The following is a 26,871-nucleotide window of genomic DNA, read 5'->3' as shown; positions in this document are numbered from 1 at the left end:
AGCAGGGAGCTCTTTCTCCTATAGTCCTTAAGGACATGCTGTTAGCGCTTGAGAAGAAGCTGGATGGTAGAGTGAGCAAACACCAAGTCGAAGAACGCTTTCTTGAGGGCTTAAACCCCGTGGTTCGGCAGCACTTGGAAAGGCAGCTTATAACTGTGGAGCGTACCAAGTGGTATGATCGCTTGGAGAATACGGCACGTGAGGCTGAGGTTGTGTGGAACAATCTCCCGTTGGAGGACAGAGTAGCTCAGGTACACAAAAAGCAGCAGCAGCAGAAGAGTGTAGCAAAGCCGCCCATCAAGGAAAAACGCACCTTCTACTGCGAGAAGCACGGCACCAACACATCTCACGATACAGCGCAGTGCCATGTCTTAAACCCCCCAAAAACGAAGTCCGCCCTTTTGACCTCTGACATCCCCTCCGGTATTGTTGAGCGTTTGGTAGCCTTGATTTCTCAGGGACAGGGCAACGTGTCGACCTCAGGGGGGTCCAGGGGAATGGGCGGGCAAAAGCAGAAGGGGGCTGGGCCATCTAAGCCCAAGCAGGGACAGGGCACTAGTGAACCACGGGGGCTTTGCTGCACTCTTCTGCTGCGGCGGCTTTTTGGTTACCTGCGCTGCTGTCCTCCAACGGGAGATTATTCCAGACCTCAGCCTCACGTGCTGTCTTCTCCAAACGCTCGTACCACTTGGTGCGCACCACAGTCATTAGATGCCTTTCCAAGTGCTGCCGAACCACGGGGTTTAAGCCCTCTAGGAAGCGTTCTGCGACTTGGTGCTTGTCCACCCTGCCATCCAGCTTCTTCTCAAGCACCAGCAGAATGTCCTTGAAGACGACAGGAGAAAGAGCTCCCTGCTAAGTGCTTTTGAAACACGCTAGATCACTTTCCGCACACACCGAGGCAAGGTTTTCCTCTAAGATGTGGGCATAATTGTCGTATAATTGGCGAGGGGAGACAGTGTTGGCTGCCGCACCTGGCTCCGATGCTCCGAAGTGCGCTGCAGCTTTGGCTACAAGGCCTTGTTTGTGGGAATTGTACCACACCTCGAATGGCGTGTTACGACCAGGCAGTGCGTCAAGGTACAACTTAAGGTTTTCTATGGACGAGTTGTTCCTAGTAAGTGGATAGGCAACCCCTTGCTGAAAGACCTTAGTAAGGAACTCATCTAAACCGTCGTGTTGGAACGGATCGAGAGTTGGGTAAAGGTTCTGCATAATTTCGTCTTCCGAATCGCTGTCCTTAGAAAAGATAGGGTTAATGTAGGTACGGGGCCTACCTAGCGCTTCAAAAAGACTCGACCACTTCTCCCTGTCGGATTCTGTTTCAGGTGGTGTCTAGTGGAGCAGTGACCTCACCCTCAGTAGGAGCTATATTAGTAAGGGAACGTTCCACCTGTACTGCTAGGCCGCTATCCGAACGAGAGCGCGCAATGCGGGAGGCTTCGCTAGTACGAGAACCCGAACCGGACGCCCTACACGTACCCTTATGCGAAACCTTACTTACCTCCTGCTGATCTCGCTGACTGGTCGAGCGAAGATGTTGCGCAGTGGCGGCCCGCGGGATGTTACGACGTAGCGGCTCCGTGGGACTTATACTTCCCTGTATAATAATAGGCTTACGAACGCAATAGATAGAAAAGAAAAAGAAAAAGGAAAATATGCAACAGCAAACGCAAAGCGAACAGGCAAGGACTAAGCGATAAAAGCCTAGTGACTACTAACGAGTACTGTACCCCGCCCCACCAAAGCTGGTGTCGCTGTAAAACTGCGTTATATTGAGCTGCAAAATAAAAAGTAGCTGCGTGAAAACAGCTGGAGTAATTCGTGACTCTGGAGAGTGATAATATAAGTACGTGGTGCAGCGTGGTGCTAGGAAGACTGCTCTGTGGATACCGTGTCAGGAAAGAGGAGAGAATCGACTCAATAAGGTTACAGCAATTACTCCATCATGTCGCTGCGTGGAGAAGCGCACAGGTCCGCGTATTCAAATAACGGCAATCGAATGTTCGCCCCCTGGGAGCTGGCCGTGACAAAGCTTGTTGGCCGAGGTAGCTGTTCAAGCTCGGGGTCCAGCTGCACTACTACTAGGTAGCGTATGCGGAAGATAGCTGGGCGTGGCTCCAAGTCAAAACGCACGCCTCTCGCCAAAAGGCCTATATCGACAGGTTCCGACTCCTGGTCGAACGGATCGACCAAATGTGGATGTTGAGGCTGATGAAACCGGCCCTGCTGGCCCCGACCACCTTGATGATAAGAACCTCGGCTGCGCACACCGAGAGGGTTTCGACCCGCGCGTCCTCTAAATGGCCTCGTAATGGTCCACTGCAGAAGCGAATTGAGGCTAGTGAAAAATAACGTATTGATTCGGCCAGAGGTACGCGAAATATTTGTTAAGCGCAGAAAAGCTCGAACCTGCTATTCAGGTGAGCTAAATATATATTTTATCGATAATGCAAGGCTGGGCTGACCAAGCCTAGATAGAAGAGAGTAAATTGTATCGAGTATTCGGGATTGAGTGCTCAACAGACGGCTGTGCGTAACACAGTATCGATTGTAAGAGTGCCCGAATACGAAAGCAAATCGAACCAGTAAAGAAATGGCCCAAAATTGCTGAATGGTAAGGCAGCTGTGCGTAACACTGCTGACAGGTACGGCTGGCGTGACCTAGCCTACCTAACCTACCAAAAAGGGTGCTGGGAAAAGCAACCCGAATATCCCCTAGGCGACAGACCACCTAAGGTAAAACCCAAAACCGAACTTACTTGGTGCTTCAGCCTGATATAGGCTTTATGGCTATGGGAGCAGGGTGGTCTGGCGAAGTCCTGCAGGTAGCTTAGGTGCTGACTAGACGGCACAAGAACGGGCAAGTCAAGTCGTAATACGCAGCAACTAGCAACCCACGAAAGGGGCCAAGATTCCCTCCAGGCAATCAATCAACAGCGATAGGGGTTTACCTTAAAAAAAAAGTAGCGGCGTGGCTACAGCTGGCCTGATTTGTGGCGCGGGAGAGTGCGCGAGAAAAGAAGGTACGGGGTAATGTAGATTAAGTTGAAATTTACAGAATTTCACTCGCATAAGTCTGCGTACTCAAACAGGGGTAATTGCACTAGTCCACCTGTTGTTCTGACAGAAATAGTTTCACTCGGCCTGGGAAGCTGCTCCAGGTCCGGGTCTAGCTGAACCGCTATCACGTAGCGGATACGGTAAATGGCCGGTCGGGGCTCGATGTCGACCCTGACGCCGCGAGCCAAAAGACCTACATCGATGAGTTCAGGATCTTGGCCAAAAGGCTCGAAGATATATGAAGCCTGCTGATGGTGCCGGTGTCCGGCCACCACGGCGAAGAAAAGTGTCGGTGTGAACACCAAAGGGATTGCGTCCCGGGCGTCCTCTGCGTGGCCTGGGGTTCACTGCCTCGTAATAGTCCACTGCAGGAGCGAATTGAGGCTAGGAATATTTTGGTGTGAGCATGTATAGTGCGGCCAGAGGTACGCGAAATGTTTGTCAATCACAAAAAAGCTCGAACCTGCTGTTCAGGTGAGCTGAATATGTAATATAACAATAATACCAGGCTGGGCTGACCAAGCATAGATGGTAAAGAGAGTAGATTGTATTCAGTAATCGGGTGTCGAATGACAGGCAAACGGCTGTGCGTAACACAGTATCAGCTGTCAAAGTACCAGAATGCGCAAGCAAGTCGAGCCAAATGGCCCAAAATTGCTGAGTAGTAGGGCAGCTGTGCGTAACACGGCTGACAGGTTGCGGCTGGCGTGACCTAGCCTACCTAACCTACCAAAAAGGCTGCTGGGAAAAGCAACCCAAATATCCCCTAGGCGACAGAACACCCAAGGTGAAAACCAAAACCGAACTTACTTGGTACTCAGCCTGATATAGGCTTTACGGCTATAGGTGGCAGGGTGGTCTGGCGAAGTCCTGCAGGTAGCTTAGGTGCTGACTCGACGGCACAAAATATATACGCAGCAACTAGCAACCTACGAAAGGGGCCAGGGTTCCCTCCAGGCGATAATCAACAGTGGTAAGGATTTACCTCACCGACTGAGTCTGCCCGGCGTGAAGGTTATGGGCCTTGATTAGCCCACACTAAGAAAAAGGGAGTACTGCACAGGGCTTGTTGTCTAGCTCACAGAACTTACAATGCTCCAACATGAGGAGAGCCGTAAAAATTTGCCAAGGTTGCTGCCGGCTATAAATACCGAAGTCAAGCTATCGATTACAGGAGGCCCTCAAGAGATAAGCCTCGAGTACGACTACGACGTATAGTCCACGAATGACACAAGTAAAGCACATTATCTCGGTGTGACAGAACATTCACACAAGAAATAGTTAATTCACAGGTAAAATACGTAAACATACGCAAACGAGTGTACATTCGCATTTCGTCCACAAGTCGATCAGCGAAGCGAGTGGAAGGTAACCAAACACCCTAGGCGAGTAAATGACAACATGGAATACGCATATTCCTACCGATATAATCTTAGACAAGTAGGAAATACGGTAAAATGAACGTGACGCTAAAATGTCGTGACAAAGGTTGATTCCCAACATGTTGCTTCGGAAGTCCCTTACCTCACGCTCGACTTCTGCCTCGAGGTGTTGCTGCAGCTGGGGCAGCTGTGTGTGTTCATGGTAGCCATCATCTATTCGTTGCGGTGACTAAGTCGGAAGCTGTGATACATGTCCATGGCTCTACTTGGTGTATGCGCCATGGCAGGATGCCGTGATGGACATCAGGAGTTGCACGCAGGATGGAGCCCACAGCTTGTGTGTACCTGGGGACTGGACGCAACTGAGCATGCACGTGTGGGCATACATTTGTAGTTGTACAGGAGAAAACCTTCTACAGAGAATTGCGGCGACATGGCGGGAGGAGGTTTGTACCTATTGCACGCGCTGTCGTTATGGCTGCTGGTTGTGTGCTACTGCGGCAGGTCTGCAATGGCATAGTGCTGTTAGAAAGGAGGTCACTCCGCTGGGGTGCTGTGCTGCAGAATGTTGTTGATTATTGTGGGAGGCGTGAGAAGTCAGTACAAGTGATTGCTCTCTGGGTAGGTGGTACAGGTTGGCGCAGACCTTCTGGATTGGCTCGCTTGATTGTTGACCTTGCCCCTGTACATGCTGTGTGTTGGCTGGTGTGGGGAGCTTAAGTATTCCGTTTCTGTTATGTTCGGTGTCTTCAAATGGTGAACTTTGTCAATGGCCACACACACCTCCTGCTGCCATCCGCAGAAGTGTGTATCAGCTGACGTCTACAGAGCTAGAGCCAGTTGAAAACGCACATCCCATGATGTGGAGATGTGGGTGTATGTGGTTATAGAACAATTGGGTGCTAATGCAAGCGTTTACTAATGGCATGGCAACAAGTCCGTGTGGCGCCCAAGCATGATCAGCTGAACAACTGGTAATTGGTGAAGAAGCATCCTGAGCTTCTGGCATGCGGGTGTTGTGGGGGTTGCATTCCTGGATGAAAACTTGACACCAGATGATGCACACACAATGATTAGGTTAATGCTTTCTTGCGGAGGCCTGTGACGTGTTTCACTAGGGTGCCTTTTTGGCCTCGTTATACATGCACGGGATTGCGTCATTTAGTAAGCTGCAAGATCAAGGCTAAAAGTCATTGAGACCTATTGTCAATTCAAATCCGGAGAACTGAGACAAGTGCAGCAGGTGGTTAGCCGTTGGACTTCCGATCGCTCCATTTCTCAAACATGAACCCTGTTTCTCCGCACTGTACTTGCACAACACCCATTGTGTACTACTCACGCAGTCTTCGCGAAGACAGTAACACTCCAAGCAGCGTTTATGCCGACACGGGTTGTGTATCATGCCCATGGTAATGAAAGGCCAAGTGAATGCAAGCCACTGCTAACCACAACATACTTGTCACTACCTTCCCTACCTGCACCCACCATCACCACCACCACCAAAGCGACGCCACAAGTACCGTAGCGTTCATGGTGAGAAGCACATGCGCACCTCTTACTTCCACAGCTCCCCCGACCGGCCGCTCGGGCCCTAACCCCAAACGACAAACGCACTTTGGCTGCAGCCTCACCGGCTACCTGATCGGGGACGGCTCACCCCGAACTTGAAGCAAAAGCATCAAAAGCGCGCGACGTCGCCTCACAACCGGTTATCGCGGCAGCTTAAAAAGGGGGGAAGTGGGGCCTTTACAGCAAGCGTGGTCATCGGCACAACACCACGGCACCTGCCCGTCGATGATTAGCTCGTCAAATATAAACAGTAAATAACAGCATGATGAAGTCAACAGTGCGCGATGCATCACCATGACTAGCAAACGCTAACGCTAACGCTAACTGAAACTCTCACAAGCTGCAATCACTGGCCACGGCGGAGCGTTTAAAAGTCAGGCAACAGGTCCGGCAACAGGTCCTTCCCCGGGAAAAGTGCGCAAACCGTGACAGGCCGACAGGCAACCCACACTACCCCAGCGCCGGCAGTCTCCCCCCCCATGCCTGGTGTAAACCCCGAACTACCCACCACTCCCGACTGTATCCGACAGGGCCTCCGTCGATTAGCTTTCCATCCCCATTTCCCCCGCCCCGCGCCGGTCAGCAGTTTGAAATTTGGATGAGCAAGTGCTCGTAAGGTAAAGTGGCGGGAGACAGGGCCGGAGTCAAAACATCGCCTTTCCTCTGAATCGAAAAGACGAACGACAGTGGAACTCTAGAACGGCATGAATAACGATGAAAGGCGCACAGAAAGAGAGAGAGGGCTACAGACGCGCACACACACACCATTACATCCCCACACAAACATACGATGACAAGTCGACAACATCTCATTGCAATAACACAATAAACAGCAACAAACACGCAACACGGGAAAACATGCAGCAATGCATTTTGCCAAGTGTACGTCATGTCCCTATCAGTAATGCCGACAATGCAAATTACCCTCGCATACATGTGTACGGTCAACGAAGAGAGAGAGAGAGAGAGAGAGAGAGAGAGAGAGAGAGAAAATCAACACACAACGTGCGCGCTTGTCACGTAACAACCTACTGCCATAACCTAACGTTTAAACAATAAAGGAAATCCGCCGTAACATACGGTAAGAGTGCCTGCACGAGCCATCGTGTAACCTTAAGCTGCCTAAGCACTATGCAACGCTTTCCTGCGCCTGCCCCAGCCCGCGTTCCAAATTGAAATCCATCAATATTTGAGTTTGCCCCGACAGGTCACTCCCCATCCTTTACCCGCCCAAGCAGCAAACCATTTCTACGTACGATTATAAACCCTCATAGGAGATCCCCTCATAGCCGGTCCAATAACCCAACACCCTCTCAGCCCGCACCCCACCATCAGCCACCCTCTGGTGCTGGCTGAGGTTCCCTGGGCAGGTGGTTGCTGATAGCAGCCGACTAGCAAAGGGGGAACGGGCTCGGCAACTATTCTCTTACTTTCCCCTAGTCATCCTCCTCCTCCTCCTCCTCCTCCCCATTATTACAATTATGATTCTTATTCGTCCTCTATCCGGAGGGGAGGAGCGGGCCAGGAGGCCTCCGTGTCCCCCCCTCCTTTACCCCCTCCCGTCCGTCCCCACTCCAACTCTCCCTCCTTGCCGCCTGTACTTTATTCTCACGCAACCTCCTCTCTCACACGCAGCATCAGCATCAGCAGTAGCAGCAACAGCAGTGTCATGTCACAGCAACCCCCCACCCCCACCCCCACCCCCACCCCCGCCAGCAGCGCTGTCCAACCAATCAGATAGCCCAACAGCACCCCACCTCCCTCCGCTGCTGCGTCACCGGCATATCCTCACCGGCATATCCTCACCGCCCCGTCATCCCCCGCCACAACCAGCAACCGGCTACAAGGCAGGACAGCCAAACCCGTGACCGCTGCAGACTCCCGACCGCCGCGGCCATTGCGCAGTCGTACAAAGCTGGGCCCACCGCCCCCACCGCCAGCGGCGGCGGCCTCCCCGGGCAGCGCCATGACACCAATGCTGCTGCCAGAGGTCATCAAGACACAATCCCGGAGCACCCGCAGACCCTGGACAGCAGAACGCAGGGACCAGGGTTTATGAAACAGCGTGCCGCACAGTTCGTTAGGAGGAGTGTACGTCAGCCTCGAAACTATTGAACGTCATGGAGGACAACGGAATTTCAACACCCATGCTCATACGTTCGCTGTCCCGAGTTACCAAGGCTACCAGTACCAATACCATTACATGGCTACCGGTAACAGTCTTGCGTCATGCTAATAGTGAAGCATAATGGGATGTTCTATCCACAACAACCGAATCCGTGTGACTGGTTTTCTGTAAAACGCACAAACAGGCAAACGCGCAAGCAGCTGTGATATTGCGAAAGGAAGAACTCTAAAACTGCGAGAGACTAAATCACATCACCAAGTCTTTCGCACATTAAAAGTCTGTTTGATGACTGAACGACGCCGAAAATGACAACATAACAACACGTTGACAGCACGGTAGCACGGCATTCGTGCATCGCCCTCATCTCACAGCACACATCCCCAGCGGCGGCGGCCCCCTCACCTGAACGCACTCCCGGGGCAGCGGGTAGCTCCGCAAGAGCGCCGGGGCCGCCACACCGAGCCATGCTACGTGCTGTTGGGGGTGCTGCTGCAGCTGCAGCTGAGGTGGTCCCGCCACCCCAGTCAGCATCGACGAAGCAACCGCCGCCGCGGCCCCCGGTGCCAGCGCCTGCGTCGGGAACGTCACGTCCAGCGCCCCGCCAGGAGCCATCCCACCGCCGTACAGCCCGTCCCCTCCGCTCACGGCAGCGCCAACAGCCACGGGTGACATGGCGTCTAGGATGCCCCGAAACGGCTCCGCAGCGGCGCCGCCGGCACCGCCGCAGCCCCGCGGGCCCTGCCATCCTGACCAAGGACCCGTACGACTGTCGTACCCCGAGCCGGTAGTGCATGTAGTCCATGTAGACGCACCAGCGCTGCCGCCCCCGCCGCCGCTGCCCAATGCTGCGCAACGCCGCAGATCCCACAGCCGCAGCTGCTTGTCGGCCCCCGCCGTGATCAACGTGAAGTCGCCGCTGGAGGCGAGAGACGTCACCTCGCCGCCGTGGGCACGGAAAGCCGCGGCTGCCGTACCGCAGCGGCGGTCCAGGACCACCACTCGGCCGGCCCGTGAGCCCGCCGCCACCACCTCTGGATGCGCCGCCGGCCATCCGGCGCCGAAGGTTGCCGCCGCGGTGTCGGCGCCGCCGCCAGGCGTACACAGAGCGGTGACGGCATCCTCGCTGTCATGTCGTATTGCCGGCGCCGCAAGCCACTCGGCCACCACCCGACGGCATTCCAAGTCAAGGGCGCACACTCTGGCATCGGCGGTCCCTGCAAGCCATCAATGTACAGCACCGTCGTACAGCGATGCCAGACATGTGAAGAGCTGTCCCTCACACAGTCCGCGTATTGGACTTGGACAAGCGGTGGCCCAAACTTAGACGTCGATAAATTACCCCCACTCTACACAACTGCATTGCTCTGCAAGCTGGAACAATAAAAGCAGACGCAATGAAAAACACACACGGACGTCTGTAGCTGCGCCATTTCCACAGATTCATCAGTTTTTACACAACCTGCTGTGCGCCTTACGGGACCGCGCCAAAGGGCACATTTCACCTTCGCGTCCAATCCCTGATCGTTCCCGCCTGATCATTCAAACGCCATAACCGCCAAAGAAAAACGCCCGCACCGACCGGGATTCGAACTCCCACCTGCATAGAGCACCCGGTGCTCCTCCGGCGCGCAGCACATAGTGGTGAAGCCCAGACGCAGCGCTCCCGCCCCAGCCTGCCCTGCCGTCACCGCAGTGGCTGCCAACCCCGGCGTCGGCGGCGACGCAGTGGCCGCTGGTACAGCACCCAGCTGTGTCGCCGCACCGCTCGACAGTCCCTGGATACCGCCGCCGCTGCCGCCGCCGCTGCCGGCCCCCGCCCCGGGTCCGGACGAGGCCTCTGTCGCCGCCGCCGCCGCCACCGCTGATGCCGACAATTGGCGACTAGTTTTCAGGCCCCCCAGGGACTGCCAACCTCGGGGCTCTAAACCCTGGCTGGACATGTAGTAATGGCCAGACCTGCGCGATAATGACAAGCAACGCGTGAAAGTTCCTGGTAATAAATAAAAACAACGCTTGTGCAGAATGCATGGCTTCAAGCGTGTATTAAGAAGGCGACTGCGCTTCCGGGACATTCGTTAACTAAAAGCGGCTTTGGAGGATTCCTATATAATTTACGATGGTGTACCAAGATTCTTCCAGAAGGTTGGGGCTTTTCCAAACCTGGGTCACAGCCTTATGGAGGGACGGAGAGACAGCGTCCCTCGCGACACCACCCGGCGCTACAACGCTGTCAGCTTGGGCTGCCGGCGGCTTGCCAGTCCACTATGCAACGAAACACACATACATACGTACGTATATACGTACGTATATACGTACGCACGTACATGCATGCAGACATGTGCCATCCGTCTTCTATGCCAAGTGGCCAGAAAGGATCAGCTGACCAGAACCAGTCAGAGAAAGCGCTCAAGACAGCGTGAGATGACATTTCAGCCGGCCCTACAGACACAGGTGTCGTACATCTTCTGAATGTACCTGTCAATGAGTTCGCCCCAAGCGCTGCTGCTCAAGGAAACCTCCGGCGAGGAGTCCGACGGAACAGGCGTTTCGCCAACGGCGGCGGCGGCCGCGCTGCCGCTACCGGCGGCATTGCCAACGCCTCCGCCGCCTCCGCTGGCAAGTCCTCCGCCGGCGCCAGTTCCCCCCACGGGCGCAAAGCAGGCCAATTGCTGCCCAGTGTCGTACGCCCACACATGCAACTGCGCAGCTGCGTCAAGCGACGCGACTACAGCACCACCGGCGCGCGCCGCGCGGATCAGCAGTAACGCGTGTACGGCAGCACGATGACCACCGTACTGTACACGTGCCTGGCAGTCAGCCAGCGACCATACGCGGACGACGGGCCCCTCACGTCCCGCCACCATCCCTCGCCCCGCCGTCAGTACGGCACATTCGCCTGGATGCGCCGCAAGAGCTCGAATGCGATCTCGATGTGCCGGCCACGAGTGTACGACAGCTGCTTGCAAGCTCCATACATCGCCAGCAGCCGGAGGCGCGGCCGCTGCCGCCAGCAGCCGTGCGCGCGATCCAGCGCGGCAGCTACTACCGCTGGACGCACCACATGCCGCCGCAGCAGCGGCAGTATGTACGGCATTCGCCGCGGAGGTGAGCGGCGGCAGCCAGTGCCACCGCTGACTCCCAGTATCCGGAACCTGGCTGTCGGACACAACGGGTGGCGGTATGAGTAGAGGCGATAGGGAGTGTCCGGCGGCGGCGCCATTGCCGCGACGGCCGGCAGACCGGCCCGCTGCGGAACAACCCGCTTCTGACGCCAGCGGAGGCTGCTGCGGCGATGCAGTTGAGGTGCCGGAGCCCAGGTGATGCTGGGCTGGCGGCGGCGGCGGCGGCAACGGTTCCACTGGCGGCGACGGCGGCGGCGCGGTCAAGACATCTGGTGCTGCCGAGGATGGAAAAGGCGACGGCGGCAGTGCCGCCGCCGCCGCGGTCGCCGTTGCCCCTAGCACCTCAACGGCTGAACCGCTGCCGTCGACTCCTGCCAGCCTGCCTAGCTGTAAAGGTGGTGGCGGCTGCGGCTGCGGCGGAGGTGATAGTTCCTCTGGACTTCGTTCCGTTGCTGGTGGCGGGTACAGCGGTGAATCTGAAGAAGCCGTCATCAGTTCAGTTTGTACGGGCGGCCGCTTGACGTTGCTGACACGGCCAGTGCGAGCTGGTACGGCTCCCGTTGACGGCGACTCCCGTGGGCCTTCGCCTTCCCGTCCCGAAACCACCTCCGTGTCGGCCACAACGGCAACAGCCGGCGGCGGCGGCAGCAGCTGAGGCTTCGAACCTTCTGCCATCGCTTCCACGGCCGCCGATGAATGGCCGCTCGCAACAACGCTTCCAGCATGCCGCGTCAACGCCGTCACAGGCGACGTCACAGCACTTCCACTATCGCATGATTGCTTCATCTCCTTGCCAGGCGCGTTGACACTGGAGGTGGTTGCCGTGGAGGTGGGAGTGGCGGGAGCTCCAACCGGCGCCACAACAGACGCAGCGGCAAGATCATCTCCTTCAGAAAATGCGTCCTGTATGGGAGTCGAATCCCGATCGCTTCGACGGCGCAAAAAGTTTGAGGCTGTGGTGTTGCTGCTGTCGGACTTCGCAATCGACAGCGAGTCTACAGCTGCTGCTGCTGCCTCCCCCACATGCTGCCCTGCAGGGCCCGCCGCCTTGGCCTGCTCCTGCTCAGCCGCCGTACCCAAATCATCGACCCGTGCAGAGCGTCCCCTTCCACCACCGCCGCAAGAGGAGACGGCCGGGGAGGAGGAGGAGGAGGGGCCCACGCCATGCGTTCGCGAATCGACTTCACGCCTGGGCGCTGCCGCCTCCTTCCCTATGCCGGGCCCTCTAGCTGCCCGCGCGCCCGCCGCCGCAACCGTCCCCAAAGGGACAGTGGTGTTGCGGCCGCCGCCGCTACCTGCTGCGCCGCCGCCACTACCTCCACTGCCAGTACGGCGAGCGCCGTTGGGCGTTATTGACACCAACGCGCCGCCCAGGCTAGCCTGACGGCCCAGTAGTGCACCACCGGTTCCGCTGCCTCCAGTGACGCCCATACCAGCGGCGGCGCCGCCGCCTTGAACAGCCAAGCCTTCAACCACCGTCGGCGACCCTATCGCTAAGAGCTGCGGCCACACAAACCCCTCCTCAGGGCCGCAGACATCGCGTCCCACTCCGTGGGGCCCGAAGCCGTACCCGCCACCAAGTGCAAAGTGATAGCCGCCGCCACCCACGGCGGCGGCGGCGGTGCTGCCGCCGCCGGCTCCGCCGGCGGCAGACAACGCCCCCTGTCCCCCACCAATACCGCCGTTAACCGCGTACGGCACATCCTTGGGCGAGGACCGTGGCGGCACCGCCGTCGCCAGGGATGTCGGCGCTGACCAGCCGACCTCCTTGATGAACAAGTGGGTGCCGTGGATTGCCGCCAGGCGCTGCTGCTTGCTTGCAATTTCCTGCCGTACTTGCATCTCCAGAGCAGACAGAGCGCTCCGACGCGAGCTGCCGCCGCCGCCACCACCGCTGCCAGCGGCGGCAGCACCGCCGCCGCCGCCGCCGCCGCCGCCCCCTTCTGCCGTCCCTGCTGTCGTCTCACCGCAAGATCCCGCTGCCGACTCCGCGCTACCGGCGCTACCCGCAGCGGTGCTGCTGCCACCTAGGCCGCTGTCAAGGCCGCCAACGCCCCACAGCCCCGCGGCGGCCGGAGACCACCCCAGGCGCCTCGACAGCCCCGCCTCCACAATCTGCCAGCCGGGAAGCAAGTTCCGAACCGTCAGCAAGCCAGATGAATCCACCAGGTGCCTACATTTGCAGCGAGGGCGGTTGACGGTTGGCAGTTCTGGAGTGCGGCATACGCGGCTTGTGCTGGCGGAGTGCCATGTTGGTGGCGGTGGGTGCGCAGGAGAGCATTCGAGGGTATGTATGTATATATACCCCAGCCCCACCGCGACACAGCACCGCCCTTGCATGAAGTCAACATAACGGTATATGTATGTATATACAATACAAGTCTTTTCTTATAGTTCCTTTTGCCGATTATTAGCACCCATTATTGCGCAAGCTAAAATTTGACAAATGATGGAAGGTCAAGTAAGTATCGTCCGACAATTTCAGATTTTTAGCTGTATCGATTGATGAGCTTCTCACGTACAGATTATAGATACATATACATACATATTTACACGCTCCAATGTTCGCTCCCTCTGTCCATCTCTCTCTTTCACACTTCAGACCTATCAAGCCAGGTCCTCACTCGGCGCCACAATAATGACAACTGACCGCCCATGGGGCCCCTGCTTACCCGTACACGCAGTGTACCAGTTCCCAGTATCCGTCCTCATCATCACACGCGCCCTGCGCCGCGGCCGCTGTGGATCCCCCGCTCCCAATTCCACCGCCTGCCACGCCGCCGACGCCTTCGCCGCTCGGTGAAGATCGACTGCGGTGCAGCGTCCAGCTTGCGTTGGAACCGTTCCCCTGGCTGGCGATGGCGGCGGCGGCAGCAGCGGCTGCCGCCGCGCCCGCGCTGCCGCCGTACTGCGCCATCGCCACCGCCGGCAGACCCTGGTCGTGGATGTGTGCAACGTCAGATCCCCCCCAGTACCGCGTTGTACCGTTAGCTCGATAGGAGGCACGGCGAGCCGCCGACGCGTAGGAGAGCAGAGGCGTGAGGTGCGGGAGTACGACCCAGGCCACGTTCTCAGGCCGGGCCAGGCGGGCAAAGGCCCGTAGTGCAAGGCCCGCCAGCATTGTCAGCGACCCCGGCGCTACACGGTACGACAACGGATACAGGAAGCAGTTCACCAGCGACGGAACGCCGTCCGCGGCGGCGGTGATGGACGTACGGGGACTGGCGGCAGCGGACATCGGGTTCAGCGGCGGCGGCGGTAGAGGGGCAGCATCCGCCACACCCGGGCTGGCGGCGGGTGACCCGTGGGTCGACGGTGAGGCTGGCCCCAGGACCCACGAAGGTGCAAGCCCATGGAGGAAAACCCGCGGGATGTATTCCCTCGGGAGCAGGTCCATAACAGCAGTAAGTACGGACAGAGAAGTGTAGATCTGGTGCTGAAGCCACGGCTCTGTCGGAGGCGGTGACGGCGGCACTGTCGCTGCCGACTCTGAGGTGCCGGCGGCGGCGGCGCTAGAGGCGGATGCTGAAGTGAATTCGCTTTTTGTGCCGCCCGAAGCTCTCAATGACGAGTAGCTCTGCTGCGACCTGCTGCCGCGACCCACCCCACGACTCGGCGCGACGGACTGTGGCGGCGGCGGAGGCGGCGCTGGTACGACAGCAAGTTGCAGCAGCGCAGGCGCCACATGGCGCGCCGTTAGCTGACCGCCCATCTCCGCACACAGCTGCGCTAGCAGACGCGGTACGCTCGTACCAAACGTCATGTACGATAGCAGAGGGCTTACAATACGTTCTAAGACCAGCGGAAGCGGAAGCCGCGCCGCCAGCGCAACCACCGCCGCGGCGGCGGCGTCGCTGATGGTGGAAACGGCCAGGGCGCGCGCAACACCGCCAACAGCGGCATCGCCACCGCTGCTGCCGCTGGGCGGCCCGGACGCGGCCGCGGCGCTATCCGCTGCCGCTGCCGTTGTCCCCGATGACGAGCCTTCCTCGCCGCACAGCAGCGCCGCCAGCAGGAACGGCAGAACGTGCTGCATGTATAACTCCAAATCCGATCCTCCCAGGAGCTGCGTCTGTAGCGAGGCCGACAACAACCGGTGCTGTAGGGCAAGTTGCCGCCGCCGCTGCCGCGGGCCTCCAACACCGCCGCCGCCGCCATCCAGCGGCTGCTCAATAAAGGACGCCAGGCATGCGCACACGTACGGCAACACGTGCGCCGCAACCTTATCTGGAGGTAGCAGGCCCAGCAGCGCCATCAGGATGTCGTACACACAGCTGCTCACCTCGGTGGCCAGGGTTGGCTCTCCCGTCACTGTGGATGTGGCTGCTGCCGTGGCTGTAGCAGCAGGTGGCTGCGGGAAACACGCCGCGACGGCACCGTAACCATTCGCATTCGTGCTACAGCCGCTGCCGCCGCCACCGCCGACAGCAGCGGGGCCGTGCCCCAGAGAGTTGCAGACGGCGGCGGCTTGCCACAGCAGATGTATGATATGTGGCAGGCAAAGGTCCAAGACCGGACGCAACCGTGTTCCAACGGTCGCAACCGCTGCCAGAGCGCTGAGTCGCTCTGGTACTCGCAACAGCGGAGGCGGCGGAAGCGATGCTGGTGTACTATTGAATGCTGCCGCAGCTTTGCCGTCGTACAGCGTCGTACACAGCAATTCGTGTGCTGCATGCAACGCGGGGCTGAAGAAAGGGTCGCTGAGGAGGCGCTCCGAGGTGGTCTGCAGGGGGAGATTCATGGCGTAAAACGGGAGAGGGGGCCCGATAACGTCAGTTGCTCAGGTCTAGTGGGAAAACAAGGCATGGGCAAGGTGACCCGGGTAGAGAGCCCGGTGTTTCATATCTAATTCAAATCTAGTTCCAAGATATGGAAGTAAATTCCAGGATCCTAGTTCCAAAGCGGCAATCCGTGTTTCCTTGGGGCCCCTCTCCCACCCATCCTATCCTAACCCGCGCACTGGCACCACACCCACAAAAGTGATCAGCGAGAACAAGAGGATCCCTGAAAATACCTTTTCCGCACTAAAACATCAGGAAAAAAACGACTTAAGGAAGGACGCATTAACAGCATTAACCCCTGCTCCCACCTACCAGCGGATCGAAGCAGAGCCGCACAAAGCGCTTCGCCGCAGCGGGCAGTCCGTCCGCCAGTCGAAGCCAGTACCCCGCATGCTGCTGCGGGCCGTAGCAGCACCGCCCGAGGTACAGCTGCACAGCCACCTGACCAATCGCCTGTGGGACGGCGCGCAGGCGCCTCTGCGTGAGCGCGTGTACTTGGTAAAAATCAGATTAGGCGACTAAAGCAAAAACAAAGCAATGCAAAGCAGGTCCAGATCAGGCACCACACTCCTGACCTGCCTTGGAACCCCCGTGAGCTTGGCTTGGAGACTTGGCCTACGGCGCTTTACCTGATGTACTGTGTATATGCTGTGCCCCACATACTCCTTACCTGTTTGTTCCCTGCTTTTGTTTAGGCAGAACCTCCTCCAGCCATTGCACATCAGCCTTCGCTCGCTGCTGAGCCCTCTCCACGCCCCACTGCAGGTAGATTTCACCCCGCTCTACGTGCCCTGGCAAAGCCAAGTCACATACCAAACAGTTCCCGCATATTCCTCGGCGACCCAACGGCCGACTGACGCCCATCCTCTCTCCATGTAACGCTCTCTAGCACCATCTCCATGAATGATCCCTAGTGCCGTCCTTTAGGGCCCCCCTCCCCTCACACTCACACCTCCCGCCCACTTCTCGGGCCCACTTGCGTTCCCCACTCCACCCGGCCCAGCTCCGCCCACACTGCAAGCCCTCCACTCCAACCCGGCAGTCCAACCGCCCTGACTCCGGGCCCATTCCCTCCCTCGTGTTCGGGACTGGAATGGCGCATGGGGCACATCGCGCCCCGCGAAACTCACCCAGCAATCCTGTCGCTTCCGCGCCAGCACCGACTCCTCCGCCATACCCCCCTGCTGTCCCCAGGTTCGCCCGCCTGCCGCTGAGGCCGTGGTGTTGCCGCCGACAGCCGCCGCCGACCCCACCAACCCTTTCGTAAGGCCCTCTTCCTCCCCTTCTTCCGCCTCCTCGGGCTCCTCCTCAAAGCCCAGCTCCATACATGCCCCTAAATCATGGGCAGCTGCTGCCGCGGGAGATGCCGGTTCCGGCCGCCGCCGCGGCAGCGGTAGCGGTTTCATCAGCGGGGCAAAGTAGTCTTCATGCAGCCCCAGTCCACCCTCCCTGGCGGCCACCGCACCCAAAAGCTCCAAGCTGTCAAGCTGGCACAACACGGCGCCTATGCCGGAGACAATGGAGCCACCACCACCACCACCACCTTCAGCTGCGCCCGCACCCGAGCCAAACCCAACACGACAGCCTCCACCGGCATTGCCAGTACTATGGACTAAATCCCCGCTTGGCAATCTCCCGCGGCGATGATGCCTGTGCGTGGATACGCTTCCGCCTCCACCTCCACCGCAGGTCCCGGTTCTGGCGGCGGCAGGACCGGCGGCTGCGGCGGGCGCCGGAGGGTGGGGGGATGGCAGCCGCGGCGGATGCGGCGACAGGAACAGCGGCGGGTGCATGCCCACGGGTGCGTAGGGAAGCAACGACGAAGCTGCGGAGCCCTCCGCCACTGCCGTGGACCAGGCCATGGCGGCAGCGGCTGGGCCTGAGGCTGCTGCTGCTGCTGGCCCCGCCGCTGCAGCGGTCTGCGGCTGAGTGTTGGTGAGGTACACGTTTTTCGCCGCCACTGCTGCGGCCCCCACCAGCTTGTATCCGAAGAAGAGGTCCAGCCAGTGGTGCAGGTGACGGGAGACGTGGTCGGATTCCAACAGGGCCCTGCAGGGGTGGGGTGGGGTTGGAGGGGGAAGGTACAGGGTCATGGATTATCAGGTAGAAATGTCTTTGCAACGCAACAGGCAAGTGAACTTATCCTCAGGGCGGCGCACCCACATGTTGTGTGGGTGCAACATGCATGGCCCCGGAGCCCTGGGTGGTGTGTAACAGTTTCTAACGGCACTCGGTTGCACCCACATGTGCGTTTGAATCTAGTTTAGTGCTCCGGCCGCCCTTCCCCCCTCTCCCCCAATCCATCCTCAACCATCCGCAGGCCACCCATCTGGCCCGCTCTCGCGCGTTCCTCCTCCATTCCCCGCCCGCCCTCATCACCCGCGCACCTGTGCCAACGTATGAACTCCTGCGGGCTGCTGGCCCACTCGGGCAGCTGCAGGTCAGGTAGCTCCGGGTGGATGGAGCTGTCGTGGAGGGGGCGGAGGGGGGGGAGCAGGAGTTATATGCACTGCAGTGAAAACGTCTAAAGCATTAAACAGCTGGTGTCCAGAATGATGATGATGAGGAGGGGCGGAACGGAGGGGAGGGTGGAGAGGAGAGGGAACTTTTAATAGGATCTCGCTTCATGCAAATCCCTCTCATCTTTACACTTATAACAAACACACCACCACACACACACACAGGTCAAACCATATCCTTTTCACCCATCATCCATGGCAACCCTCGTGGGCCCTAACCCTAACAAGTGTCCAACGTTGCCTACACAAACAGACAATGGCAACCCCACAAAATCCAACCTCCATGCCTCCTCCCCGCCCGCTCCGAAACCCGGCCTCGCACCTGAAGATCCCCGGGTCCGTGTACAGCTGCGGCAGGCACTCGTCCGGAGTACGTGCCAACATAGTCTCCAGGGAGGGAGGGTACTCCCGAGGCTCAAAGTGGGACCGTACGGCACGCTGTAGTACGGCACGCGGCGTGACACGTGCCATGTATATGCAAAAGCTTAACTCCGACAGCGGCTCCTGGCGGTGCGGTGGGCAGGGAGGGGGGGAGGGGGCAAGACGAACCACTGGCGAGTGAAGCAGATACCAGAGGGGATACCAAGGGGGGAGGGGGCGGGGTGGCGCTCAGAGGCAGCGGGTGGGCAGGGGCCGATGGGCCGATGGACATTAGGGCTAGGGCTTCGTTGGCCCTAAAAGACGGGACGTGAAACCCGGAATAAAATGCTTTAACACAGTATTCAAGTGGGCGCTTGAGCTCGTTGAGGATGGCGGTAAGAAAGGGATGCCCAGCCCTGGCAAAAACTTGCCTTAGCAATTCACGTTTGACCTTTTGTCGCTGTTGCTTATGTTTGTGGATTGTTCTCCCTCCTCTCCCTCCAGGAACCCCCTAGTGATGAGGCTTTGCGCGGGGTGAGTAGGGTAATCGATTATGTCACGCGGGCCGCGGTGCGCGAGCAGCCGGCGGCAGCTATATGCCCTGGCAGGCTTTCAGCTCCGTGCCTTCCATCCCCAACCCGACCTCTTCCCCCCATTTCCCTATAGCGGAAATCCAATTCCTTTTATCATCATCCCATTACATCGGCCTCCCTTTGCTGTGTTTCCTAGCCCCAGTCCACTCCACCCCACCTGCGGTATGTGGTGCGGCACTTCGGAAGATGAAAATGTGACATCTAGCTGCAGATCCCCCTTCGCCTGCCGGTATCGCGACCTCGTCAGGTCATGCCAGCCCCCGCCGCCGCCGCCGCTGGCACCTCCGCCGCTGGCCCCACCGCTACCGCTGCCGCCACGACTGCTACCGCCGCAGCTCCAACCGCTCCCGCCAATAGCGGCGGCGGCCGCCGCCAGCATCTCTTGCGGCGGCACTGAGAAGTCCGTAACCCAGGGAACAAAGGGATGAAAGGTCCGATCGCCCAGTCGGCGCCCCGCCAAGAGGTTGACGAGCATCAGGTAGTCCAGCGTCGACAGCGCGTGGTGCTGCCAGGCACGGGTCAACGCCGGCAAAGTTGGTAAGGGGCGTCGCAGGCATGCCGGAAGCAGCGGTATCGGCGGCGGCGCAGCCACCTGCTGTTGCTGCTTCCCGATAGATTGCTGCTGTGGCTGCTGCTGCTGCGATAGCGGTTGCGGCGGCATTGGCGGCGGCAGTAGCTGCAGCCAGCCGCCGGGCTGCAGCAGCACTGTGGCGGTGGTGATGCCGCCACCGCCCCCTAGGTCGTAGCCATGGCTGTGCAGATGACACACAGCCGCCACCAGCTGTAGCAGCAGAAAGCGGAGGTGCTGATCACCTCCCGGTGGACCCCCGCTGCTGCCACCCCCACCCCCACCCACTCTGCCACCCCCGCCAGGCAGCAGACCGCAGCTGGCGGCTGCCGCTGGGAAGCGGAGGCAGTCCGCCAGGCTACAGCCCGGGTACCAGGATGCACCCACGGTGGCGACACCCAACGGCAGTGGCTGTGTTGGTGCTAACCGCAGAGGTGGTGGCTCAGGCGCTGGCGGCGGCAATGGCGAAGCGGTGGCCGTGGCGGATTCGTTGTCTGCTGTTTCCTGAAGTGTTTCTGGCGCTGCTCTGGTAGTGACCAGCGCTGCGCGGTCCTGTATGACGTCATATAGAACTGCTAGGTTGGGATGACTGGGATTGTATGCAGGTAGTGCATGGCAGGTGGTGCAGGCGGAAGGCGCAGGCGGAGGGGTTGCTGCAGCTGCGCTGGTGGTGTGCCGATGGGAGGGTGCGCGCGAGTGTGCGCTCCTGGGCGCAGTGTCGTCTGCGAGAAGCTCAGCGGGAATTTCATGCAAGTACTGCGCCAGGGATACATATTCGTTGTGCTCGGGAGGCAGACTCCGTGGCTGCAGCGCAGCGAGGATGGGTGCGGCATTTTCGGAATCCCGCGGGGCCCGGAAATGTGCAATCACAGGGTGCGTCGTAGATGGACGGGCACCCGCGACCCATCCGCTTAGTCCTTGGATGTCAGGCGTGACTGCGGGCACGACACGAACGGACAAAATGTTGAATGGCGCCAAAGCTGCACGATGTCCTGTAATGCGGCCTTGCCAGGGAAGCAACGCCAGAAACTCCAGCCGCAGAACATCGATACTTAGCAGGGCACTTACCGTAATCAAGCTCCAGGCCGAGGACAGATGCTGCAAACGTCTGCAATTGAGCTGCGAGACGCAGCAGTCCATCAGCCACTTCGTCCTCTCCGTATTCGGTGCTCATGTCAAGCAGCTCTCGGTGTCCGTCACAGCAATAAGCCCAACACGACAAGCATCCTCATGGCAGGTTTATACGCAGGTCACTGGACTTCGCACTGTTTCCCGTTGGTGTTTCACCGAAGTTGTGATTAAGGATAGGCAAGGATTGATTGTAGCGCGAAAGTTCCCGCAAGTTGAGGGAGGGCTGCGAAAACGCTACTGTGACGAGGCAAGAATAGCGTTGGGCATCAAATGCATAGGGCACACGTAAATAATTCCAAAATTGGTCCGGTGCACAATTTGCGGTTGCTGTCGAAGTCGTTGGCACAGTGCAAAAACGACCTGCGAAGGACGCGATCAGAGCTCCGAGCTTGTATTGAGCTATCGACGACTAGATTCTGTACCTCCAGAGAAATCATGCATCGTCTTAGCAGAACCCGTGCCTCGTTCACTCAAAACTGCCCTAGGCAGTGGACGTGGCAAACGAGGCCCCCTTACCGGTCATGCGCGCATGATAGCCCAAAGTAAGCGACGACGTATCGGCAAAGGCTAGTTCTGTAAAAGTAACCTGACGCGAAGAAAAATGGTCGTACGGCAGTGCGAGAGACGAAAGGACGTTGGTCCTAGACCTCCACAATCGCCAACCCAATCCAACAATAGGCCTACACACGAAGTGTACATGTGCAACACCAACATCATCCCCAATAGCTGCCTCTACCCCGCGTGGCCTTCTTCCCGTTGCGGTTGACGAAGCCGCCAGCTACAGGAGCAACGGACACTGTGTGCCGATTAATAAAACCCGATTCGCTCCACGCGATTGCTGTTTGCCCTGATGCCAACCCAGCCTCTGAATAACCTTCAAATTCATAACCTTCGAATTCCCAAGAGACTCAGTAGTTCAGTGTCGGGCAAACTACCGAACTACACGAACTGAAACTGATCATCTAGTCGATCCCATAGGACCCATAACGCTGGCCCCCATCCTGTTCCCCATCTATACGGGCCCAAGCCAACCTGGGGGAGCTCCTGTCGCATAGAGGAAAAGATCACCAACGATAAATCCATCAGTCCAAAGTAGGCCCTACCCCACTCTAATCCTCGCTCCAATTCTCGCTCTAATCCTCACTCCAATTCTTTGATTCCGGTCTCACTCCCACTCTTGACTCCTCCCAAGCCCAGTTCCATCAGCCAAACGAAGGCCAACCGGGCGCCACCTCTGAACCCGCTCCCTCACCAGCCACCCAGCAGCTCACACATATGTGCACTTGCCGCCCGTCACTGCCTCGACTTCTCGATTTACCTCCTCCACCTCCCATGCCGCCAATTGCGGCACCACCACCACCACCCCACGCGAGCCCAACCAGGGCCCCTCTCCCCCTTGACGACCAGAGGGAGCCCTGCTCGCTGCAGCTGGCGCCGCCGCGATCGCCACCTCTGGCTTGCTGCGGGCGCGATCGCCGACCCATGGGTCGCTGAGCAACGGACCCTTCTCCATGACGCCGCTATCAACGCTGCCACCACTGATCCGCGGGTCGTTGTCGCGGCCGCCGTCACCTTCACCAAGTGCTGTCGCTTCCACGCCGCCGCCACCACCGATACGGCCACGACTGACCCACGGGTCGCCGCCGCCATTACCACCCAAGGCCAGCACCAGCGCCCGTAGGCGTGGCAGCAGCGGCCGATCAGTGGCGTGCGCGCCGTCCTCCTCCACGCACAGCAGGCACAGCACACGCAGCGTGGGATGGCCGGCCAGCAGGCGCAACGCGCACAGCAGGTTGCGTACAGGCTGCAACGTGAGGCTGCGCAGCTGCCGCAGGCGGCAGCACGCCGCCACAAACCGCAATGAGGTGGCGGCAGCGGCCATGGAAGTGACTGGCGCCATCGGGAAGAGCTCCAGCTCACTCCGGGGGTCCCCTCTCAAGGAGCTAATGGCGGCTGCACGAGGGTCAGCCTGGCTGCTTTCCGCCATAGTGCGGCCACCAGCGCCAGCGGCAGCAGCCGCGCTGGCCGCTATCGTGGCTCCAGGGAACTCCCCCTCCTCCTCTCCCCCCTCCTCCCCCTCCTCCTCCTCCTCCTTGCTACTTTCACCGTCAGTCGGGGCAGCACAACTGAACTCGCGTGGCAGGGGAGCTGTTTCAACGGAGGGCAGATGCACAGGACCTTGCACGAGTCGGGCCGCCGCGGTGGCAGCGGCGAGGGACTCCGCTTCGTACGACTGGTAGCTGCACGGGTCGCGTTTAAGATGCGAGGAGTATGACAGGTCAAGGTCAAAGAGTGCCAGATGGCGGACCGCGTCACCGGCGGCCGAGGCTAATGAGGCGGCGAGAGCTGCTGGCGCCAAGTCGCGCTGCAAGGAAAGCTGAAGATCCAGAGTGGGGGCGGCAGCGTTGCAGCCGCGGCTGCCGCTGGTACCTGCGGGAATAGCGCCGTCAGTGCCATCAGCACCGCCGGTGCGGCTTTCAGCCGTACTGGCGGCGGCGCAGGGGCTGGAACGACCCATTGAAGCAGCGGGCGGCGCAGAGGGGCCAACGGCTGTGGGAGTAGTAGCAGTGGCAGAAGTGGCTTGTACGGCAGAAGAAGCTGAAGCGATGGATGCGCTGGCGGGACCCGCAGGCGCAGCGCTAGCAGCAGTAGCCGTAGCAGTAGCCGTAGCAGCGTTAGCAGTGATTGAGATGGCATTGAGCCGCCTTAGCACACGCATGAGAGCGTCAACGTCGGCTCTTCCTATACAGATGTTAACCTGTACAGAAATGAAGCAATAGTCAAGTTAAGGAGGTCAATGGTCAGCAGGTAGCGTTTGGTAGGTAGTTAGTCGTTAAAGGCAGACAGGTTAAGAGGTTTAAATGTCTTTGAACCCGAAGGCACATTAAGCCCTATTCAACAGTTTCTCAAAAGGGCGAAGACCGTAACGGCGGCAGTATATGGTGGCGGTCGGTATACGGCGCTGCCTGCTGCATCCCCAAACAGTCACAACAAAAAGAGAAAACGTCGAGCTGGGGCTTTGAAACCTGTCCGAATTGCTCTCAACTCAGAAGGTCGAAAGCTTAGGGTTTTAGCCAGCCTTTAGTTAGGGTTTGAAGCCTGAAGCACCCACCAACCCGGGATGGCAGCTAAGATAGTTGATTCACCTCCAGGTGCCGCAAAGGTCCCGCTGCCGCTGAACAACCGCTGCCGCTGGTGCCGCCGCCACCACCGCCGCCACCACCGCCGCCGCCGCCACCGGGGTCAGCGGTGCGGGTGACGTTGGCGGCGGCAGCAGTCGCGTCGCCGCGGGCATGTAGCGCTCCGGGCACCATCGGCCCAGCCGTACAGGCCAGGTGCAGCGGAAGATAACTCAGTGCCGTCACGACGTCACGACTGTCGTACAGTCTTCGCGGCCCCGTCACGGTCCCAAGCGTCGCTGTCACCGCCGCATTTCGCCCCGCAGGGCTGGAGCCCGCTGCCGCCTCCGCCGCCGCCTCCGTCCACCGCCGAAAGTTACTACTGCTCCGTGACCGATGTGGCCCCGTCGGCCCCATCGCTCCGTTGCTCACATCGCAGCCGCCGCCCTCGCCGCCGCAGCACTCACATGACGGCCAACACGACGGTACCGCACCGTACCACCTAACGTCAGCCTCCGTACACCACCCCTGCAGCCCCACCTGCACTCCTCCTCCTCCGCAGCAGCAACCGTTGCTAGCAGTTACCGAAGGTACGGCACAGAGGCGCAGACCGACCAGGGACGCCATGTCGATTCCAAGACCCAACAGGCAAGAGACCAGGTTCGGAGGACAGGCGAGAAAGCGTATCGCCGGTTGGAAACTCCCAGCTGCTGCTGCTGCTGCTGCTGCTACCGCCAGCGCCGCTGACGGCGGCGGTGGCGGTGGCGGCGCCACCGCCCCGGGTCCCCACCACGGCAGGTCCACTGCCAGAGACTCCAGGGAGGCTGGAAGGCACTGAAGCACCCGGCGTATCGCTACGGGGCAGGGCAGCGGGCTGGCGGCGGCCGGGCGAGACCGGGGAACGTGTAGTTTGCTGTGGTGGCGGCGGCGGGGGGGGTCATGTCGACCGCGGTGATGGTGGTGGTAGCAGCAGGGCGAGGTGAGAGGGCCGCGGCCATCGTTATCCTCCTCCTCATCGCTCCAGTGTCGAGCTGATCTCGCACGGAGCACTAAGCTGCTCAGGCAGCTGTGCCCTCGGAGATCGAGGACCTGCAGCAGCAGCAGCAGCAGGAGGAGGAGGAGGGGGTGCAGGAGGAGGGGATGCGGGCGCGGGTTGGGGGTGAGAAGGTCCCGGGGGCTCTCTTGCGCTCAGGTCTCCGGCCCCGTACGAGAAGGATCCAACAATTCCGGTTTCGACCTTAAAATGTACCCAGACGAAAGGCGCCCAAACGTTTTTAACTTGCAGGGGAGAGGGAACCAGAGGCTTGAGGAGGTGAAGGAATGCAGACCTGGATCGCTCTCACAAAGGTATAATAAAACCCATCGGAGGCCCCAGCCCGCCAGTGCTGTTGGGATTGGAGGTATACGGTTTGGGTGGCTCGCCCCAAGACAAACGGACACTGTGCCGGTGGGGAGAGAGCGAATGGAGTGCGATGAATTCCCACCCATGTTCGTGTTGTAAGATGGAGTGATCGGCACACGCACACAAGTGGATACACATGCTTGGGAGGTCAGAACGTGCACGAGCGCGCAGAAAGCCATAAGGGGGCGAAAGAGATGACCGTACATTGCAGTACGCCATACCTGCATACCCTTATCGTACCCATCATGCAGCAGCTCAAGGTGCAGGTGTCGCAGGCCGGTGAGGGGCGACAACGAGGATACTGTTGCCTGATTTGGCACTGCACCCTGGTGGTGAGGGGGCGCGCGCGGGTGGGTATCAGGCAGGGCTGTTGGGCAAGATAGGGAGAGGGGATGAGCGTCTGTCCTCTCGTCACGGCCATGAGCTACTGGGACACACGCACACACGGGGGGCCACCACAGACCCAACAGGGGCCTTTTTAAGGGCTTTCCAAACCTGCAAGCTCTCACCGCCAGCTGCAGCGCCGTCAGCTGCGTCAGCGCACCCAAGTAGGGGCACGTGTACGGCAGCTTCAGTCCGTACAAAGGTCCGAACCGCACCGCTAGCCGTCGGAGCGATGGCAGCTCCGCCAAGGCCGCACCCTCGTGGGCTCCTGGGGCTGGACCTTCCAGCACCAGCGTCGTTAGCGCTGGGGCCCAGTACGGCAGGCTGCAGCAAAACCGCAGCTGGTACGGCAGCGGCCAGCCGGAGAGGTGAAATGCTCGAAGGGAGGAAGGCCAGGGGGTAAGAACACATAGGCACGTTTCCGCATCGACGCGCTTCTGGAAGTCCGTCGCACTATCGGGCCGGAGGAAGAGCGCCTGAAGGTTTTTGAAGCGCCGAGCCAGCACGGCTAAGTCGCCAGAGCGATAATGGGTGAGAATCCAAGGTACGGTGAGTGTCAGGTTGAGGTGGAGCAGCAGGTGTGAATCAATGAGCTGGGATACCACGCGGCAGGACAAGCGTAGAGCTGCAATGGAGCGGGGAGTGAGGTGACGGGATATCACCGTCCACACGTTGGGCGGAAACAAATCGAAAGGACATGATGACTGAGATAATACTGAGGTTATGCTGCTGCTGTTGCCGACGATGTTT

General features: G+C 59.3%; 1 protein-coding gene across 1 annotated transcript; it reads right to left on the bottom strand.

The window, feature by feature from the left end:
• Positions 1–1,938: 1,938 nt before the first annotated feature.
• VOLCADRAFT_93838 (uncharacterized protein) lies at positions 1,939–26,746 on the bottom strand (the record flags this gene model as incomplete). Its single annotated transcript, XM_002953057.1, has 21 exons — positions 1,939–2,175; positions 2,763–2,840; positions 4,588–4,632; positions 7,821–8,039; positions 8,545–9,356; positions 9,740–10,098; positions 10,618–13,437; positions 13,937–15,987; positions 16,358–16,498; positions 17,176–18,094; positions 18,433–18,510; positions 18,887–19,068; positions 19,675–21,020; positions 21,154–21,204; positions 21,733–21,802; positions 22,535–23,581; positions 23,647–23,766; positions 24,876–25,189; positions 25,379–25,424; positions 25,959–26,063; positions 26,247–26,746. Coding segments are annotated over 21 exons (11,538 nt in total), but the record flags the coding sequence as incomplete, so codon positions are not given.
• Positions 26,747–26,871: the final 125 nt, after the last annotated feature.

The sequence above is a fragment of the Volvox carteri genome (assembly GCF_000143455.1).
Source record: "Volvox carteri f. nagariensis unplaced genomic scaffold VOLCAscaffold_34, whole genome shotgun sequence".
NCBI lineage: Eukaryota > Viridiplantae > Chlorophyta > Chlorophyceae > Chlamydomonadales > Volvocaceae > Volvox > Volvox carteri.
Note: the sequence above shows the minus strand (reverse complement) of the source record. Positions and strands in the feature narration are given on the sequence as shown.